The 19878-nt window shown below is 34.6% G+C and overlaps 1 protein-coding gene across 10 annotated transcripts in view; it reads right to left on the reverse strand.

Annotated features, from left to right (window-relative positions):
- LOC106868262 (dedicator of cytokinesis protein 7) overlaps window positions 1-19878 on the reverse strand; it is a 174794-nt gene that overhangs the window by 3859 nt on the left and 151057 nt on the right. For 9 of the 10 annotated variants that reach the window (XM_052970082.1, XM_052970084.1, XM_052970083.1 and 6 more), the window contains 8 exons: window positions 18691-18822; window positions 17100-17234; window positions 15481-15570; window positions 13038-13128; window positions 12716-12861; window positions 11219-11362; window positions 9732-9835; window positions 8167-8322 (listed from right to left, as the gene is read on the reverse strand). In XM_052970082.1, coding sequence (XP_052826042.1) covers window positions 8167-8322; window positions 9732-9835; window positions 11219-11362; window positions 12716-12861; window positions 13038-13128; window positions 15481-15570; window positions 17100-17234; window positions 18691-18822 — 998 coding nt within the window. Of the gene's footprint in view, window positions 1-6418; window positions 6478-8166; window positions 8323-9731; window positions 9836-11218; window positions 11363-12715; window positions 12862-13037; window positions 13129-15480; window positions 15571-17099; window positions 17235-18690; window positions 18823-19878 lie in introns of all 10 variants that reach the window. The other variant, XR_008264747.1, reaches the window with a different exon arrangement.

Genomic DNA, 19878 nt, shown 5'->3' on the forward strand with positions numbered 1-19878 from the left:
GAGAAGGAGGGAGAGAGGAAGAGAGAGAAAAAAGAGAGACCGCAAGGAATAGAAAATCTAGAATTCTTTTGAGGGATTAGGAGACACTGTAAAACAATAAAAGAACAAACAAACAAACAAACCAACAAACACCTAAACTTCAAAAAACAAGGCATGAAAACATTGAAGGAGTGTCTAAGGTTAAAAAATTAAGGTGAAACAAGGCATTCACAGTGAAATATAAGAAATAAAGGGTGTGTGATCAGGAAACAAATTTGACAAGGAGAGGATGAGAATGCAAGTTTTTATACAGTACAAAAATCAGAAAGTGCCAAGGTGTTTGCAAAATTTAGTCTTGCAGATTGGAAAAGTAATTTAAAATGTGAAAATGGTAAAAATCTGAAAATAGATTGTAATTTAGAAGGTAAATTTTGTGGCATTAATGAAGAGCAATGCAATGGGCTGGCATCCTGTTCAGGTGGATTGTTGTGATTTCGGTCACTTGTATGGCATGGAAATTGAGTAACCAGCCTTATGAGTCCTAGGGCTGAAGAAAAGAAAAAAAAAAAAAAATGAAAAGTTTAGGAACAGGCATGGCTGTGTGGTAAGAAGCTTGCTTCTCAACCACATGGTTCCAGGTTCAGTCCCACTGCATGGTACCTTGGACAAGTGTCTTCTAATATAGCCCTGGGCCAACCAAAGCCTTGTGAGTGGATTTGGTAGTCGGAAACTGAAAGAAGCCAGTTGTGTGTGTGTGTGTGTGTGTGTGCATGTGTTTGTATGTATGTGCATGTGCCTTTGTGCTTGCGTTTGACCCCACCATCATTGCTTGACAACCAGTGTTGGTGTGTTTACGTCCCTGTAATTTAGCAGTTTGGCAAAAGAGATCAAGAGAATAAGTGCTAGGTTTAAAAAAATAAGTTCTGGGGTTCGATTTATTTGACTAAAACCCTTTGAAGTGGTGCTCCAACATGACCGCAGTCAAATGACCGAAACAAGTAAAAGAAAGAGTAAAGGGATTGGTAAACAGCTTAGACAGCAGAGTTGTGCAGAATGCTTTGCAGTATTCAGTTATGATCCTTTATAGCCCTGAGTTCAAATCAAACTTAAGTTGATTTCGCTTTTTTTATCCTTCCAGAGTTACTAAGAAGTTGTATTATCTTGCCCTTGATGCAAAACTCTTCTTTCGTAAGCCACCTCCATTTCTACAAAAAGATGGCAAATCATTGAATAAATAAAAATATATAACTTAAATTCTTTATTGCCACATAAATTTGAGAGGAGCCACAATAAAGTGAAAATATTTCTGAAAAGAGGAAATTTAGTGCTACTGTGAGAAATGCAAACCTGAGACACTTGTGCAAGTGAAAATGTAAGGTAAACTGTTTAATGGAGCAAGGTATGACAAAATGCTTTATAATGAAAGGTATGGCAAACCGCATTAGGGCAAAGGTAAAACAAAGTGCTTTATGGAGAAAGGTAAGGAATATTACTAAGGAATGCTGTAAAGCAAACACTGCTTTATTTATTCTATTTTAAGACAAACTACTTTAAAAGGTAAGGCAAATTATTTTATGGAGAAATGTAAGGCAAACTACTTTATAAAGAAAAAGCAAAATGTTATATGAAGAAAGATAAGGCAAATGGCTCTATGGAGAAAGGGAAGGCAAATTGCTTTACAGGGAAAGGGAAGGACTACTGCTTTATGGGAAAATCTAAGGCACACACTGCTCTATGATGAAAGATAAGGCAAACTGCTTTATGGAAAATTTAAAACTGCTCTATGAGAAAATATAAGGCAAACTGATCTATAGAAAGGCAAACTGCTCTATAGAAAGGCAAACTGCTCTATAGAAAAGCAAACTACTTCAAGGGACATGCATGGCTGGTGTGGTCATTGAAGGCAGAAGTAAAATGTGAAACACAAAACAAACATGTCTTGTTGATGCTATTAAAAGAAAAACATGTTAAGTAATAAATAAAATAATAAAATAACATGTTTATTTCAAGAATATTGGAGTTGGATTAATTTAATGTGTTGAGAGCAAAGAGTCAAGGAAGCGCTCCATAAATTGGTTAAATTTATTGTTTTTACTTTTTTTTTATTGTTGTTGCTGTTTTACACTCGTATTTCCATAGTAATATGAAGGAAATTGTTTCTGCTTTTTTTTTATATTTCCTTTAGAGTAATTGACATTGTTGTTGTTGTTTAGCTCTCAGGTCAGTGTTTGAGTTGATTTATTTATCAAAGAGGCTTCGACTTCAACCATCCAATCATTTTCTTTCAGACACCAACACAAACCATCATCCCATTTCTGTCATTTTCCCTCTATCTACTGAAAATATTCTGCTGTTCTTCATCCTTTCTGTACAGTCAGTCATCACCTCCTTTCCCCTTATTTTCCCTCCAAAACTTATATTTATTTATTGACCATCCTTCCACCTTTGTTCCCAATTCCTCCCACCCTACTCCTCATTTCTAACCATCCCTCACTCTCTCCTAATATTTCCTGTAACCTCTACCCACACAAACCAGATCTTCTATCCACACCCTTTTTATATTCATCTGATACCTTGAGGGCCAAATCTGTTACCTTGTTGCCACCATCTTTATCTCTTTCCACTGATTACTCCCACTTACTTTTATGTAATAAGAAGAGATTTATATCCTCTGTAACAAGAAACCTACTCCAGTCCTGTCTTTCATTCTTTAACCTCAAAAACCACTTTTCTCTTTTCTTTACTCCCACTCAATTGAAGGGGATCTTGTGAGTTGTGAGTTACATGGTGACTTCACAAGTGCTGGTTTCACAAAATAAAGAAAAAAGAAAAAAAGCACTAGTACACTTGGTTAAGTGATAGGCATTTGGAAGGGCATCCAGCCATAGAAACCATATCAAAGTAGACAATGAAATCCTCCAAAGTTTCAGATGTTGTTTAACTGTCCAGCCCATGCTTACATAGAAGACAGATGTTAAATATTGATGAATGTATCTATGATTACCTTATCCAATATGCCCTTCCTTTTAGAAGATGGCATAGGAGATATTGTAGCTATATTTTCACATAAATTTAGCTACTCTACTAGTTTCACTCAGTGGTTTAATTTTATAAATAACTAGAGACTTACTAACAAGTACCTTATGTCAGTCAGTACATTGCTCCATTAAAGTTGAATTCTCCTCTATACCAAAACAACGACTCCTCCACCACCCTCTAACTAGTGCTAAAGAGACAGCCTTAGACTACTACCCCAGTAAGGTACCTTACATTCCTTTCAATTAAGTCAGACTACTACCATATGGAAAATAACGTTATATTTATTTTCTGTTAGACTTCTATTGATAACTAAGATGATACAGGGTAGAAGAAACTGTACAATCCTGCTACAGTCAACCTCTCTAGTACTGGGGACCTGATTAAGATAAGATGCATACAATCCATATTGTAAAGTGGGTGGTGAAATTCAGCCACTAAAATCATGTATAAAATAACATACACATCAACAAAGCTAGGTGGTTTTCTCTGTTGTTCTGCCTGTTAGATGAAGAATTGTGAGATCCATCAAACCCATATAAGCATGAAAAAAAAAATACAGATGATGATGAAGATGATAATGAAATAAGACAAAAAAAATTCAATTCATTTCAAGTGTCAACTGTGTTTCAAAGTTCAGTGTTCCATGAGCTAAAAAGGAAAAAGGCTTTTAACAAATACCAACTACATATTTTAGTAAAGCATAATAGATTTATCAAAATTTTTTGAAGAAAGAGTACTTATGATTTTGAGTGACCTCCTATACTAGTAACATTGATGTGGTTGATGTTCAGTTTGAACTTCAGTAGGCTGATGTTTATAAAGGAAATGTGTGCAGGGTGGTTGCTCCAGAGAGATGCATTTCTGATGGGAAGGAGTAAGTGAAGTGCTATGTGTGGGATTTTTGAGTGCGAGACAAAGTAGGAATGGTGAGAGGTAGGTGAATCAGGTAGACTTAGGTGGAGGTGAAGGAGTAGAAGCTATTATAGTGGTGGTGAGAGAGAGAGAGAGAGAGAGAGAGAGAGAGAGAAAGAGAGAGAGAGAGAGAGCTGAGTTGTTGTAAGATATATTGATGAGGTAAATCTTTACCAATCACATAAAAAAAGAAGGCATGTTTAAACCATGTCTATTTTGGAAAAGTATACATAAGGATGATGATAGAAATGAGCTGAGGGGCTCTAGGACTCAGCACCATATATAGACATAAGCTGAAATGATTTCAGTGAAATTGAACTTACAAATTATCAAACAATTCAGCTATTTAACTCGTATCACATCTCTTTCTCACAACTTTTCCAGTCAGACAATAGTCTGAAAATGGACTTGGTTGTCTAGTTTTACTTTTATAATTTACAACTAGTATAAATGTGGGTACTTTTTGGTTATCTCACCCCCATTAAAAAGAATTACCATTAAAAAATTGGGTTATCTCCCCACTAAAAAATTGAGTTTATGTGGCGACAAGGGATTGAATTAAAAGCATTAGATCCTTTTGATTCAGCACTTGAACATGTTGTTGATGTTTGGCCTCTGCATTAGGCAGGGTATGAATTGTTATAAAAATGTTATCAGATTCAATAAGATGTTTAATTTTTTCAGTTTTCATGTTTATCAGTTTTTCTCAGTTTTGTATGGTTTGTTATAAAAATATTATGAGAGTCAATATGATGTTTCATCTTTTCACCTTCCATGTTTAATAATTTTTTTCATTTTTATTGAGGGTTAAACAATTTTTTTAGTTGAAGGAGATAACCAAAAGTACTGATATTTCTCGTAAAATGGGGGGAGTGGGGAGATAGCACAATTTTTTTATGGGGGTGAGATAACCAAAAAGTACCTAAATGTGTCATTATCTATCAGAGAACTTGTACAAATAGTTACAGTGCTAGTTTTTAAAATATCACCTTTGATAGTGGGTTTGTACTCATGGTAAGAGGAGGTGTAGCCTAATTCTTTATTTATCCACTATCTCATCCGCCAGTCCACATTGCCTTTATTAGCTCATGAGACAGCGTTGATGACAGACCACTACATCATTTGGTCATTTAGTGCAGTGTCACAACAATCTCTGTTGAGTCTATTCATCAACATATCAACATCCTATTAGGGAAGGTTGATGGCTGTGGTGGTGATGTTGAAGATGAAGATGATGGTGGTGGTGGTGACAGTGATGACCTTGACTACAAACTCAAATATTTGTACGATACCATTTGTAAGGGAGATGGTACTGTTGATTGAATTAAACCCAGTAAATGCAGGTGCTTGTATTAAATAACAAAAGCTGGAGGGATAACAATCAAAATGGGAAAAAATCAATCCTGACTGGATTTGAGCTGATGAATATCATCATCATCATCATCATCATCGTTTAACGTCCGCTTTCCATGCTAGCATGGGTTGGACGATTTGACTGAGGACTGGTGCAACCGGATGGCTACACCAGGCTCCAATCTAATTTGGCAGAGTTTCTACAGCTGGATGCCCTTCCTAATGCCAACCACTCAGAGAGTGTAGTGGGTGCTTTTACGTGTCACCCGCACGAAAACGGCCACGCTCGAAATGGTGTCTTTTATGGTGTCTAAAAATGATAATTAAATACCAATCAGCATCCAGTCTGGTATTGTCTCATTATCTGCCACTCTCCCATAGTGACAATCAATGATGACCATGATGATGAATTTGGCAATATACACTGCTTTCAGAAATCTAATAATTACTTATACTTAGTATCTCCCAGTCAGCAAAAAGCCATCAGGAACAATCCAATGAACTGCAAGAAATAGCAGCCAAATCTCCCTTAAATGATACCTTATTGTCTTATAAAAGGAAGGACACATTATGTAATGTAGTCCTGAATACATTATGTCTGAATAATGACAGGATGGCATGGCTGGACGAAATGCTTTTGATTACATGTCTGTACAATAATAGCTGAGTTGGGACTAAACAGCAACACAAACAGTAAGCCATTGAAGGAGCAGTGAACCTGTATATGGCAGACTTTACCAGCTACAATTAGCAACTAAATCTATCTCAGATCACTGCAGCCTACCATCTTAGAAAAGAATGGACACATTGCATAATGTAATCCCAGACACACAGACTCTGAAAAAAAAAAGAAAGAAAAAGGATGAGATGAAATGATTAAGTCTGTGTTGCTTTTGGTTCCTCAGTCTGTTCAATCAGTTTGACATTGTGGCTAAACAACAACACTAACAGCAACAACAACAACAGTAAAGGTTACAATACCACCATGAGAAGAATATTAAACTGAAGGGCAGATAGGAAAGAAACTAGAAAGTAACAAGCATATGAGAAAGCTAGTAGAACAAAAGTATGTAAAAAAAAGGCATAGCTGCCTCAAGACAAATTGGTGACTGGTAAGAATGTTAATTTTGCTTACAAAAATATTAGTTGATAGGATTATTATCAGTAAAATAGAAAGGGTTATTCAATCAGGGCCTAGAATAATAAAAAAAGAAGAAGAAAAAAAAAAGCAAAGAAATGGAATTTTTAGTTAGGTTATATAATTTCATTAAAATATTTTGTTTTTAAATTATGTCATATGTAGGAAAAAAAACAGGAGAGAAAAAGAAATTAAAAAATTAGAAAAAACAAAACAAAACAAAACAAAACAAAAAGTACAGTGAGACTTATGTGGAAATTGCATACATGTTCATTGACTTTTTGTGTACATAAACTTACCATTTATGTTATCTCAGAGATGCTCTGAAGTCTTATGATCTAAGAGAATCAGTATGAAATTCAAGCTCCCACCCCATGAAGAATAATAGGGTTATTGATAGAGAAAAGGGCACAGATTTGGTAGACCTATGACTCATTTATATCACAAAGCTGTAGTTTTAATATTTTCTGACAAGTATAAATTCTGGTGTTCAGACTTCTGTTTACATAACAAAGTAATATTTGCCATCATCACTGTTGTTTCGTGTCTAATTTTGATGGTGTTGCTGCAGGTGAATGTGACTTTGCCCTTATTATGCAGACAGAGGTTTATAGGTTCTACATTTTGAGAATGGAGATATAATTGATTAAACTGGAACCAATAGTTGACAGAATATATTTTCTTTTATCAATGTCAAAAAAATTAAAGTCAAACTTAGCCCTGGTGGCATTTGAACTCAGAGTGAAAATACCACAAGGTGTTTTGTCTGACACTACAAAATCTGCTATTCAATGCCATAATAATAATAATCCTTCTACTATAGGCACAAGGCTTAAAATTTTGGGGGAGGGGGCAAGTCAATTACACTGATCCCAGTACTCAACTGGTACATATTTTATTGACCCCGAAAGGATGAAAAGCTAAGTCAACCTCAATGGAATTGAACTCAGAATGTTAAAACACACAAAATGCCACTAAACATTTAGCCTGGCATAAAGGTAAAACGAAGTTGCTTACTAATTGATTCATGTTGTCCATTTGATTCCAGGATCATAAAGAAAAAACGGTTGCACCTATAATAGTTGGTGCATTGGGAACTATAAGCAAAGGTATAGACAAATGGTTGAAGGTGATTGGAATAGAATGTTTGCCTCTTAGGGACAGGAGAAATTATAAGGAGAGTTCTAAGCACTCAAAAGACTACTGAAAGCCAGTGGATAACCTAGCTAAACTTTTTGTCCAGCATGCTTATGATTCTGCCAGCTCACCCACTGAAAAAATAATAATAATAATAATAATAATAATAATAATACTAATAATAATCGTTTCAAATTTTGGCACATGGCTAGCATTTTTCGGGAGGGGTAAGTTGATTATATAGACCCTAGTGCTTGTTTGTTGTTCTCTCACCTCTTTGTCTTCTGTTTCTTGTACAATTTTGAACCATATATATATATTAGTTGATTTCCTTATCATTTCATTCCACTGTACCATTGTCCTAATTTTTTAGTGTTAGAGATTGATTTTTTTAAAACTTAATTCTTTAGTCTTACTATTTTGTGCTATACAATGCATATGGCATGAAATGTCATGAGAAGAAAAAACAATGTCTATAGTTACATACACCTACAAGTTAAGGCCTGCTATATGCACATCTGCACATGTGCAAAAGACAAGGCAGAAGAATGTAGCAAGGGATAATAATAAATAGTAGAGACCTGAGGCATAACTATGATTTCACTAACCTCTTATGTTTGGCTCGTTTCAGTGTGACTGTTGAGGAACATATCAATGGATACAACTTATCACGAATATTGTGGAATGTTCTCTCCATTTCTTTTTGGTATTCCTTTTGCTCAACTGTTATCAGTGTCTTGTTTCTTTGTAGAGCATCCAAACATCTGTAGAATAAACAGTAAAAGAAAAGATAATATAAATATATATTGATATTGATTTATACACACACACATACAGGGGTTGGACAAAATAATGGAAACACTTAGCATCATAATTTTGAAACCATCAAAAGCTTGTTTATTTTAATGTTTTTTGATTTATTATTAGTCTTGCTTAATATGTGTAGTGGTGCCTGATACCAGTTGCCATTTTGGAGAGCTTATCCACACATGTGCAGGGACTAGTCTTCTGGAAGGCATGCAGGGAGTCCCTCGTGCGCATGTGTGGTTATCCAACATCCAAGCGTTCCCACGTCTCTCTGCCTCTTTTGCTTGCTGAACTTCGTGGAAGCTAGATGTCTCAACAGCAGCTCTCTGTCAACTCCACAATGAATCCACAAAGTTAACCAGAGAGGAGGAAATGACTTCAACCACGCAACTTCATTGATGGCGTCTCATCTAACCAAAGCCGACATGCTACCGAATTCCCTCCTAGTGTGAGCAGAATTCTACTGTAATAAATATTTGTTATGCTGTTTTAGTTCAGAGTCTGCGCTCCGTTTTCTTCCTTGAAGAATTTAATGTACGGAATTGGGATACACAGGATGGTGTATACCCTCTTCCCTACAACTGGTGACCCTGATGTGATCAAAATTTGCTAAAATCGCTGTTTCTTTTCAGATATCATCAGAAAAAGGTAATTAAAATTTCTTGTTGCAGAAAAGATACATAACTACCTTGTATTATATGAGTAAGTAGAGTAACTAAGCTGGAGCTGGAGCTGGATAAATTCTGTCTGACCCATGCAAGCATGGAAAAGTGGACATTAAAACAATGATGATGATGATGATATATACTCTAAAAATATGAATAGAATTTACAATCAAATTGAAAATGTATTCAAGGAATAACTGACACAGTATGATCTCCATAGAGCAAAACAACTCTGAAAGAAGATACTGAAGTCCAGTACTAACACCTTAATCATTAAACTTGTTTTCATTTCATACTGAATGCTTAAAAATAGTAGACTGATTCAGAAAGAGACATTTAAAACAGGATTATGATGAAAGTTACAAAATTCATAACATTTTTGTTGTTTACCCCCAGATCAGCTGTCATTGAACAAACATATGATCAAAGACATTCCAGTACTGTTCATCCCACCATTTTCCTTCACACATGTCCCTATGTTTATGTTACCTAATGTATCATTTCTTTTTTAACTTGGTAACATAACATGTGATATGAGGGAAATTTGCCTGCTGTTTCTAGCAGATTTAGCAAGTACTTACAGATTCACTTGTTGGCTCGCTAATAATATTGATGAACCAAAAAGACAAAATAAAACTATTTTCTTATTTTCTTTTGATTAAAGTAAAAAAAAAAGAAAAAAAATTGTGTGAGGATATTACCGTTTCAAAAATTCTTTAAAGCACAATCTAAGTTTGTTATGATGTTTTCCATGGGTTTGGTTTGGTTCAGCTTTAAGGAATACAAGAGCAATCTCTACTGGACCCTGAAGATGAAAGAAGAGAGGAAAACAATGTGAGACCATAGGGCTACTACAGCGGCAGCTTCTGCTTTTTCTTTACAGCCCCACACACACACAGGTATATTTAAAGCAGTAGTTCTCGACTGGGGTTCATATATGATTTTGGGAGGTTCACACAACAAAACAGTAAATTGGGGCTCTACAATAGTATTATAAGGGCCCCTGAGAAAATTTTGCTTTACATGTATGTATTGGTATATATATTGCAAGAAACATTTAGGTTTCTTTCCCTAATGTTTTACATAGTTCATCCTACACAAGCGATTGTGTGAAAAACAAAATAAGAATTTTGAAAGAAGTTTCTATAAAATTAGTTTTAAAACACCAAATGGCTATGGGGTCCACCAGAATAAAATAATAATCAAAGGGGTTCATAGATTAAAAATGGTTTAGAACCCCTGATTTAAAGCACTTCTCAATGCTCTTATTTCTATTTCACGTATTACTGCTTCTCACATTCTATCTCTTACCCTACCAGACTTCATAGTAAACATGTTAGAGGGTCTCCCTTACTTCTCTGACTTGCAGCCTACCTGCTGCTCATATATCCTTCTACTTTAGCAACTGTAATCAACTATTACTCACACTAATCTTGCTAAGTTATCTCATTCTTTGTCTTGCAGAGTTGGAAAAAGCTATGGATTGAATTTTTTTTTTTCAACCAAATAAAATATCAGCTTCCAGTGACAATGTTTTAAAAACAGATTTGATGGTTTTTCTTTTAAAGTTATCTTATTGATACTTGATGTAAGATAGTTATTTACACACTCCAAAGTTGATGTTAACACTCAACACACAGCTACTTGACATTAAATTTTCATAATAGCAGTTTTATAAACAATCTTCAGTTTTAATTACTATTAATGTAAAGTCAATCAAGGTATTATTACTATATAATTGTTAGACGTGGATAATTTGTATGTTTGATAAAAGGAAAATAATTGCCTTGGAGATGTACTTTGGCATAGAATGAAGGCAGATATTTTGGCAAGAATTGGAAGCACTGAACTTCTGCAAGACATAGTCAAGCAGTAAGAAACACAGTTCTTCAAACATAACCATACACTACTGAAAGATATTGAGAAAGAAACAATGATTTGTAATGATAAAACAGCACCAATAAACAGAAGCCTTGAGTATGAAGAATATAAAAATGTTAACTGGTGGTTAGAAGTACTCTAGATCTACTATCCTGGCAGTTGTCAGAAATCATTTTCAATGAAAGCTGATAAATGACATAAGGGCAGTAGTAATATCATACCTGGTGTATAAACTGAGCGAATAAATTTACAATATCAAACATATCCAAAGTTCAATACTTCAGTTCAAACCTATCTCAAGTCATACCTGATTTACTGTTGTCCCAATGCAACCTTGTAGCACCATCTGTAACATCTTGGGGTCAGGTGGTTCCTGACTCAATGCAAGTGCCAATTCTTTGGTCTTCTTCTGAATGTCTTCTATTGCTACTTCAATAGGCGAAAGTATAATCTGGAAAATATAAAGGCAATATTATAAATCAACAGCAGAGATTTTATTGTAATGGGACATTAGACATTACAAGTACCAATTTGGGACAGAAGAAGGGAAATAGACCTATTGGCAGAATTAGGACCACATATCTATCAACTACCATTGCTCGTCCTTAAATTAAGTATTATTTGAGAAAGAGGGAATAACGGGTACTCTCTATAGTCTAATCAGTAATGTAGTCACTCTATAAGCGATATATCCATGACTATATGATTTATGTCCTGTTACAATATCCCTGATAATTTTCCTGTCTCAAACTGATGCTTATAGTGTACAATGTCATACAGGCAATATGCATTTTAATGACCACAATATGGAACCAGATCTAGTAACAATTCTTCAAGACAGTCATCATTGCCTCTGGTGTGAATAACTTAGAATATTGATGAATGAGTCAGTTTCTAGATATTGGAAGTAGAATGATACCGCATTTCTGGTAAACTATCTGGTCGACATCCAATTGATAAGGTCATCTTTAACTTTGATAGTTACATAAAATGGTCAAACTGTTTCTATTATAAAATACAAATTTGTCTTAAACTAACAAGAAAATAATGAAAGAAATCTTTTTTAGTTGATTATTTAAAATAACAATTGGTCTTTGAATGTTTCACCTTTTAAGGAGAAATATCTAAAGAACTGAAGAATTATAAATGTTTTTCTGAGCTCCATGTAGCTCCTAAAAGCCAATTTCATGGGCAAAGCAGATAAGAGATAAATTTTCCTTTATTCTACCTCAAAAGTCAATTTGTCACAGGTAATATTTCAGATGATCGAGAACCATTTTCTATCAGCCAGATTTAGTGAGGTAATAATTACAAAATGCTAACAGTGGATTTGAACTCACAAAATACTTTATCGACTCTTAACCTTTATACTTTTACTCAGAGCAGTGTTTCTTGAACTATGATCTATGAAGTGCTAGGAGAATGCGTTTGGATAGATTTCAAGGTAACCATGAACTTTGACGGAATTAATTTACAGTTTCATTTTCACAAACCTTGAAATATATTTTCTTCACAAACAACTGCAAAGAACAAAATATATTATTACCTTTTCAATTCTATCAATGTTTGCCATCCAAAAATTATTATTTCTCAAGAGAGTATAATCAAAGAACTTGTCTTGTAGGTTCCACCAGTCTAACAAAGAGGTCTATGGAACATACAAACACACAAAAAAAAAAACACACCTGATTTGAAGATAAATGATTTATAGAAGAAGAATTAGACACCATGAAGACACAAGACAGAAGAAAAGAAGGAAGAGAAAGATAGAAGCCAAAAGAAGATAAAAAGTGCTGACACAAACCTGTTCCCTGTGTATAACAGCCAGTCGGGTTTTAACGTAAGGAAATGCATGAGATGTTGTTAGAATAGTTTTTCTCTTGTACTGTTCATGGAGTTCTCCATGTGCACGGCCATTTTGTGTGAAAGGAGTGGCATACATAAAATGTTCTGAAAAATATAGTGAGTACAGAAAAGTTCAATGAAGATCAATACAATGGACAAATTAGGGATATCATAGGGTTGTGAAAATTACTCCATACACATACACACACACATTTACACACATGCATACACTGTTTCACCAATATCTTAAAAGGGAAAGAAAATTTCTCCTTTACACATACTTATGTTATAGTTCTTCTCAAAATAGGTCACCCGGTCCTTCATTTCGTAGGCATCAAAATAGGGCTCAACGTAAGTGATTTGTATATAAGCCTGGTAAGAAAGTAAAATAACATGAGGATGACAATCTTTATAATGACAGAACTTGATAAAAGTACATTTTAATACTGACTGGGCTTGACAACAGAACTTTATAATGGTTATAGTGAAGAAAGGCTAATACAGATAGACCTTCATAGTGGTTGTAGTGGAAGAAAGCTAGATAGTAATAGAACTTCATAATGATTTTTAGAAGTAGAACTTTTTAGTGTTATTGAGATTTATAGAAATAGAGAGAGATACAGTAACAGAGCTACAATGGCATACCTTGATAACATTAGAGCTTTACAGTGGCAGAATTTTATAGCAGGAGTTTTATGATAAATTTTTATAATGATAGGAGTTTTAGTAATAGAATTTTAAAGTGATACAGCTTGATAGAAACAGAGCCTTACAGATATAGAGATTTACAATAATAGAGGAAAACATGTAGTGTGTAGAGTAAAAGGATAATGATAAAGATTCTTTCTGAGTTATACAGATACGTAGGGCTGGTTTGCCAGTTTCTGTGGTGTATATATTCCCTACCTGGATGGGACACCAGTCCCGCATAGGATTACTCACTTTTGCCAGTTGAGTGAACTGGATCAATGTGAAATGAAGTGTTTTGCTCAAAAACACAATGTGTCACCTGATCCAGGAAACAAAACCACAATCTTATGATCATGAGTCCAACACCCTAACCTTTAAGCCACATGCCTCAAACAAGGTTATCTGAATTGATAGCTAAAATAAGACATCCATGAGACCAAGCCACTGAAACAGTTCCAATACTCTTACTCCACACTAGAAGACAGAGTTCTCTCTCTCTCTCTTTATTTTTACAACTCATGGCTCTATCTCTTTTAAAAACTATCCTCTCTTACTTTCAATTCCTTTCCTCTAATCTTAAAACTGCTCTTATCTTTTCAAGTTTTTTTTCAAAAATGACAAAATCTTGTGCAATCTCTAGGTTTAGAGTTCTTTCTTTTGTAGCATACACACACACTGGCATCTTTTAATGCTCATGTTCTATATGTAACATTTCCCTTTACTTCTCAAATAGCAAGCTCAAAACTTGCCCTTAATTATAAGTCATCTACTTTGATTGTACCCCAACCAACCATATTTATTTTATCATTTGTAGAATCTGTAAATCTTTTTGCTTAGGGTAGACCAACCACCAATTCAGTTATGACTTTCATGATCATATAGTGTTTGCTAAAAACATAGATATGTTATTTTTCCAATTTGTCAGCATTTTTGTAAGTTTTTTTCTTCTCACTTTAACTGCTTTTCTCCTACTAACACCTGCTTTCCTTTCACTTCCATTATTCTTTGCTATTAAATTTTTCTATCTGTCTCACAACACTCCCACCCCCATCACCCAACCTATTTAACCACTGCCACCACTGCCAACACCACTAAACATTTCATCTCTCTTTGACAAAGGGTTCTGCCTGAGGTGTAAGATCTTTCTTCCTTCCTTCAGCAAAATAATTTACCCACAGACAATCACTAGTTTTCACAGACTCTACTGCTCTATTTTCACATAGATTTCTTTGTTGTTGTGCATATTCACGTCTGTTTCCCATGGTCTCATGTGTTAGACATGGCAGAGAGCGATGGCATAAATGAATGGATGATTTTTTAACAACACTACTCATAAATTAAAACTTTCATAGAAATGAATAAGATGTAAACAAACAGACACACAGACATACATTTAATAAACATACACACAATGATCTTTTAGTTTCCATCTACCAAATCCATTTACAAAAAATTTTGGTCAGTCTGGGGCTGTAGCAGAAAACACTTGCCCAAGGAATACATAGCAGGGGTGAACCTAAAACTATGCAAATAGGAAGCAAACTTCTTAACAACACAGCCATGTATATAGAATGATAAAAATCTCTTCAGCTTGGAGGTCAGTATTTTGTTCAATTTTCATAGCATTACACTGTTGAGAGATAAATTTATCTCAGGATCAGGTCTACCTCAAGTAACATTTCTATATGAATTGATAGCTATTCTTATAGACACCTAGATAAAGAGAGGAGTCAGTACACATAATGACATACCTACAGTGGATTTGAACACAGAATGCATAACAAGTCAGTTTGACACCTTATCTATACACCAATTTCACCTCAACAGCAAAGAATGATACTAAAATCCCAACTAATTTAGATTACTAGCAGTTGAAATCATTACACTTGAACCCAGTACCTCTAAGTTTAGGTATGTTCTCAACTAGATTGATTAGACTTTGCTTAGCACACTATATGATGACAAACAAGTGAGCTGCTGCAATGAATGTGATATTTTCATTCATCTTTTTTAATACTAAACTGAAAGACTTACCTTTTCGGGATCTTGCTTTTGTCGTTCTACAGTGTTTGAATCTTTCACCATAACAACATTCTCAACACCAAAGCGATCTTCATAAAATGACTGACAATACAGAGAAGAATTGGAGAATTAGTTAAATAAAGAAAATATATCATAAACATAATAATAATGATTTATTGCAACTGACAGATATCTATTTTATTATGCTTTTTTTTTGTTCAGAAATGAAATAGAAGAGATATAATAGATGAAATCTTCTCATATTTATCAGTTGTACTAATTTTACAGATTCTAAAGGAATGGAAGGTAAACTTCAGTCAAGCCAAATTTGATTTTGGAATAATAAGAAATTAAAATGTTAAACAACATATATCAAAACAACTAGTGTGGCTAGCTATCTTTTGTGTCAATACATGCACACACACATTTACTTTTGCTTACACTACATTACTTTGGGAGGCACTACAGTCTTATAATAATTGTATACAAGTGAAAATAGCCATTTTAAAAATGCAGAACTTTTATGATACAGGCAAACATTAGTTTTCTTCAAGTTTAAAGGAAGTGCAGGTCTATTACCATAAAGCCAATTAAAAAAGTTCATAACATTGAATAAATTAATCTACCCTGAAAAGAGGTGGATACTAATGATGAAGGGTTTTGCCAAAAATATTTGAATTCAATCTTATAACAAGGATCTATTCTCTGATTTGACAACAATCATGATTACCATAGCTAGAATGAAAGAGAATTTGTTGGCAGTGCATGAAGGAGTTTTTTTGCTTCAGATACATTTTCTCATATTACTACAATGGCCTCTGCTCCTCTCAACTAGCTAGTTTTACACTACTTCCATCCAATTCCAGTTGACCCAGCTGATGTTTATAGTGGTTAGTGAGAGATTCAGACTCCACACTGCTCACTATATTTAAACCTTCCTGCCTAGAACATCAGGAATTTCTTTGCCATTGTAGAAGAATGACTCAGAATATTCAACAAAGGAAAAACCAAGGAAAAAATTTCACAGTTTGGAGGTTAAGGATATGATGGAAAGCCTCAAGCCTCAAATACTATTAGGTGACTATTCACCACTACACTAGCTCATAATCAATTAGAACAAAGAATGCCTACCAAAAAAATCAATGTTCACTTTTGACTGATTGCACTCCAGATTTTGGTCCAGAGTCAACTAAATCAACAAACTCCCAACATATGTCCTGATTGCAATGGGATTACTCCACATGATGTCCCACGTCTCTTCCATTCTACAGCTAGGAAGATGTAGAAAGATACTGGACCTATGGAACTACTTCAGGAAAATGACAGAATGGTTTCAACTCAATTGCAAAGTTGAACTTCTGTTGGGCAATGAAAACAACAACAGTAATTCTCTTCCTGTTCAAGCTTTGCAGCCATTCAAGCTGAACATCAACTAGATCAGTCAGGTCATGTTCATTGTCCCTTTCTCCTGATAAACCTCAATAAAAAAAACCCCAAAAACCCAGAGATTTGCTTTTTGTTCTTAGTATTTTATTTTATGTCACCCTTTAACAAAACAACAACCTAACTGAATCTGTTACAAAAGGAATATAACAACAACAACATCTTAATGGAACAAAGGAAAAACATACTTCAAGTCGATGAGAAATTTCTGGTAATTTCGTAATGGCTGGTTCCTTGTATATAAATTCTTCTCCATCAAGGTCTCCAAATTTGTGACCATAGAAACCAACTCGGAAATAAGTTCCAAAAACTCGTTTTCCTTCCTGAAAATAACAATATATATATATATTCATAGAGAGAGAAGAGGATCAGAACACTCAGAGTAGTTATAAAATGAAGTCTCAGTTTTATATAAATTAATAAACCTTACTACATCTATTGATTATATTTTGTTCATACATAAAATCATACACAATTACAATCATCATAAGTTGATATGGTATAATTGATGTAAGCAATGAGGGCACTGTGAAAGTGCATAGCTTAGTGGCTAGGGTATTTGGCTTATGATCGTAAGGTTGTGAGTTCAATTCCCAGTGGTGCATTGTGTCCTTGAGCAAGACACTTTATTTCACGTTGCTCCAGTTCACTCAGCTGGCAAAAATGAGTAGTACCTGTAATTCAAAGGGCCAGCCTTGTCACACTCTATGTCATGCTGAATCTCCTTGAGAACTATGTTAAGGGTACACTCCACACGTGTCTATGGAGTGTTCAACCACTTGCACATTAACTGACAGAGTGCCAGTAATGAGGACACTGTACAATTAATAGGTATGGCTCTCAATTGCTGCATTGAGAAAATGATAAGACCACACCAAGGAAGACATGAAAGGTCAGATTGAAGACATATGGTCTCACAGATAGAGATGATACATGATTAACCTATTAGTATTCAGATTACTATGTCAAATGTAATGCTTATTTATTCACATGGTTTGGAATTAATCATGCATTGTCTTATAGCTTTGAGATTTCAATGATGTGATTGTTTATTTTTAGAATGACATTGTAGGGTAGTTGTGAGAGGCCAGATCTAACCAGTCTGAATATAGAATATTTGGGTTGGATATCACTGGTTTAAATGCTAAAGGGTTAAGAGACACGGCAATTTTTCAAGCCTCAATGTGAACCTGTTATAAAAAGGAAGTAAATCTCACCCAAATCCCATCCTACCACCTTACAGAAGAATGGGATGGTCATGGTTGGTATACCTTTGATCACAGTTCTGCTTGATCAGGGCTTAAATGACAATATAGCAACTTTACACCTAACCACCAAAGCAAGCAAAATAAAATAGACATTATAATGATGCCAGTTAGCTTATAGTGCTGAATTTCAGTAGCTTTGTGGGACATGAGGGTCGGCAACAGTAAAGCCACTCTAACGAATGTCTATCTCAGCATATATGAAATCTGCTTTATCAATGAATTCAATTAACCCGTGATACCTTCAATGATATAAAGGGCTAGAAACAATAGCAGCAGCCAAAATATTTAGTTTACATACAGAATACAATGAACCATATAAATTCTACTAACTTTATATCATTACTACTGAAATATCAGTGCCATCACAAAACTTCAACAATGGAGTCTGAGTGAAACCCATTTGTCAATCAAATAGACTGAAGCATCACAATTATGAACCACAAACTAGGGAGGGAAATCTGAATTTATTTGCTACAAGTGTAGGCTAAAAAAAATGTTGAAAATATCTTACCATTTTTATGATGTTTGTGAAAGCTTCATGTAGTTTATTATGGATGTGTGCCAACCTTTTATAATCCCTATTTGCTTCATGTATTGGAATCAAAATTTTATATACTTCGTTCACAGCTTCATACATGCCACACTGTAAAATAAGAAGGAAAACAGAGTTGTTTAACAAAAAAGAAAAAAAAAAAAGGAGATAAAAAATCGTTCTTTTACTAGTTTCAACTATCGCAATGAACCCTAGATATCCCCCAGACAAAATAAGTACTTATAAAATACTTAAACAATTGGGGCAGTGCCCCAATACCATACTCTAGAACAATCACACTTTCTTCTAAAGTTTTTGCAGTAAGCTCTTAAATATTTAATATGAATAGTGTCCCATTAAGGCCAGATGGGATACAAGACTTTCTTGATTGTTGAGGCTGACTAGATTGTTACTATTGTAAAGACAGAAAGGATAGTAGGGTACTAGAAACAGTAGAGGACCTAGGTCCCTATATTCTGATTTACAATGCTGGAAAAGTCTGAATTTATTTTTTATCTTTCTGAAGTCATTAAATAAAATACCAGTCCTATACTGGTTGTATCCAATCAACGATAAAACCACCATTAAAATGGGTGGGTGTCAATGGAAGAAAATAGTTTCATGAGTCTAAAGCTATAAATCCTGCCAAACACAATGTCAAATAAATAAAGGTTGAAGACAAATTAAGTGCTATGGTTTTAGATAAGCAAACAGAATTAGTCACATGGTACATGTTTGGCTTTGTTAAGTTAAACACTTGATATAAGATTGGAGGGGAAAATGAGGGAGATCAAGTGAGAGACTGTGTATGTGAGTATAATAGTGAAAGAGGGGACACATATAGAGAAGATAAGAGATAAGACGCACATGTTAATACATATGAGAGAGAGTGAGAGATGAGAGAGTGAGAGAAGAGGGAAAGAAAAATGAGAGGGATGAGTGAGAGAGGAGAGAAAGAAAAACGAGAGAAGGGAGAGTGAGAAGAGAGAGAGCGAGAGAGCGACAAAGGATCAAAAATTATGAGAAATGCAGGGTGGTTAAAATGGCAAAAATATAATAAAAGCAACAAAATTTGACACATTTCAAACTTATGATGCCTGGTAGGACAGGACCATCACTGATAAGGAATGAACATACATATATATATATACATATATATATATATAT

This window comes from Octopus bimaculoides, chromosome 8, assembly GCF_001194135.2.
Source record: "Octopus bimaculoides isolate UCB-OBI-ISO-001 chromosome 8, ASM119413v2, whole genome shotgun sequence".
Taxonomy (NCBI): domain Eukaryota; kingdom Metazoa; phylum Mollusca; class Cephalopoda; order Octopoda; family Octopodidae; genus Octopus; species Octopus bimaculoides.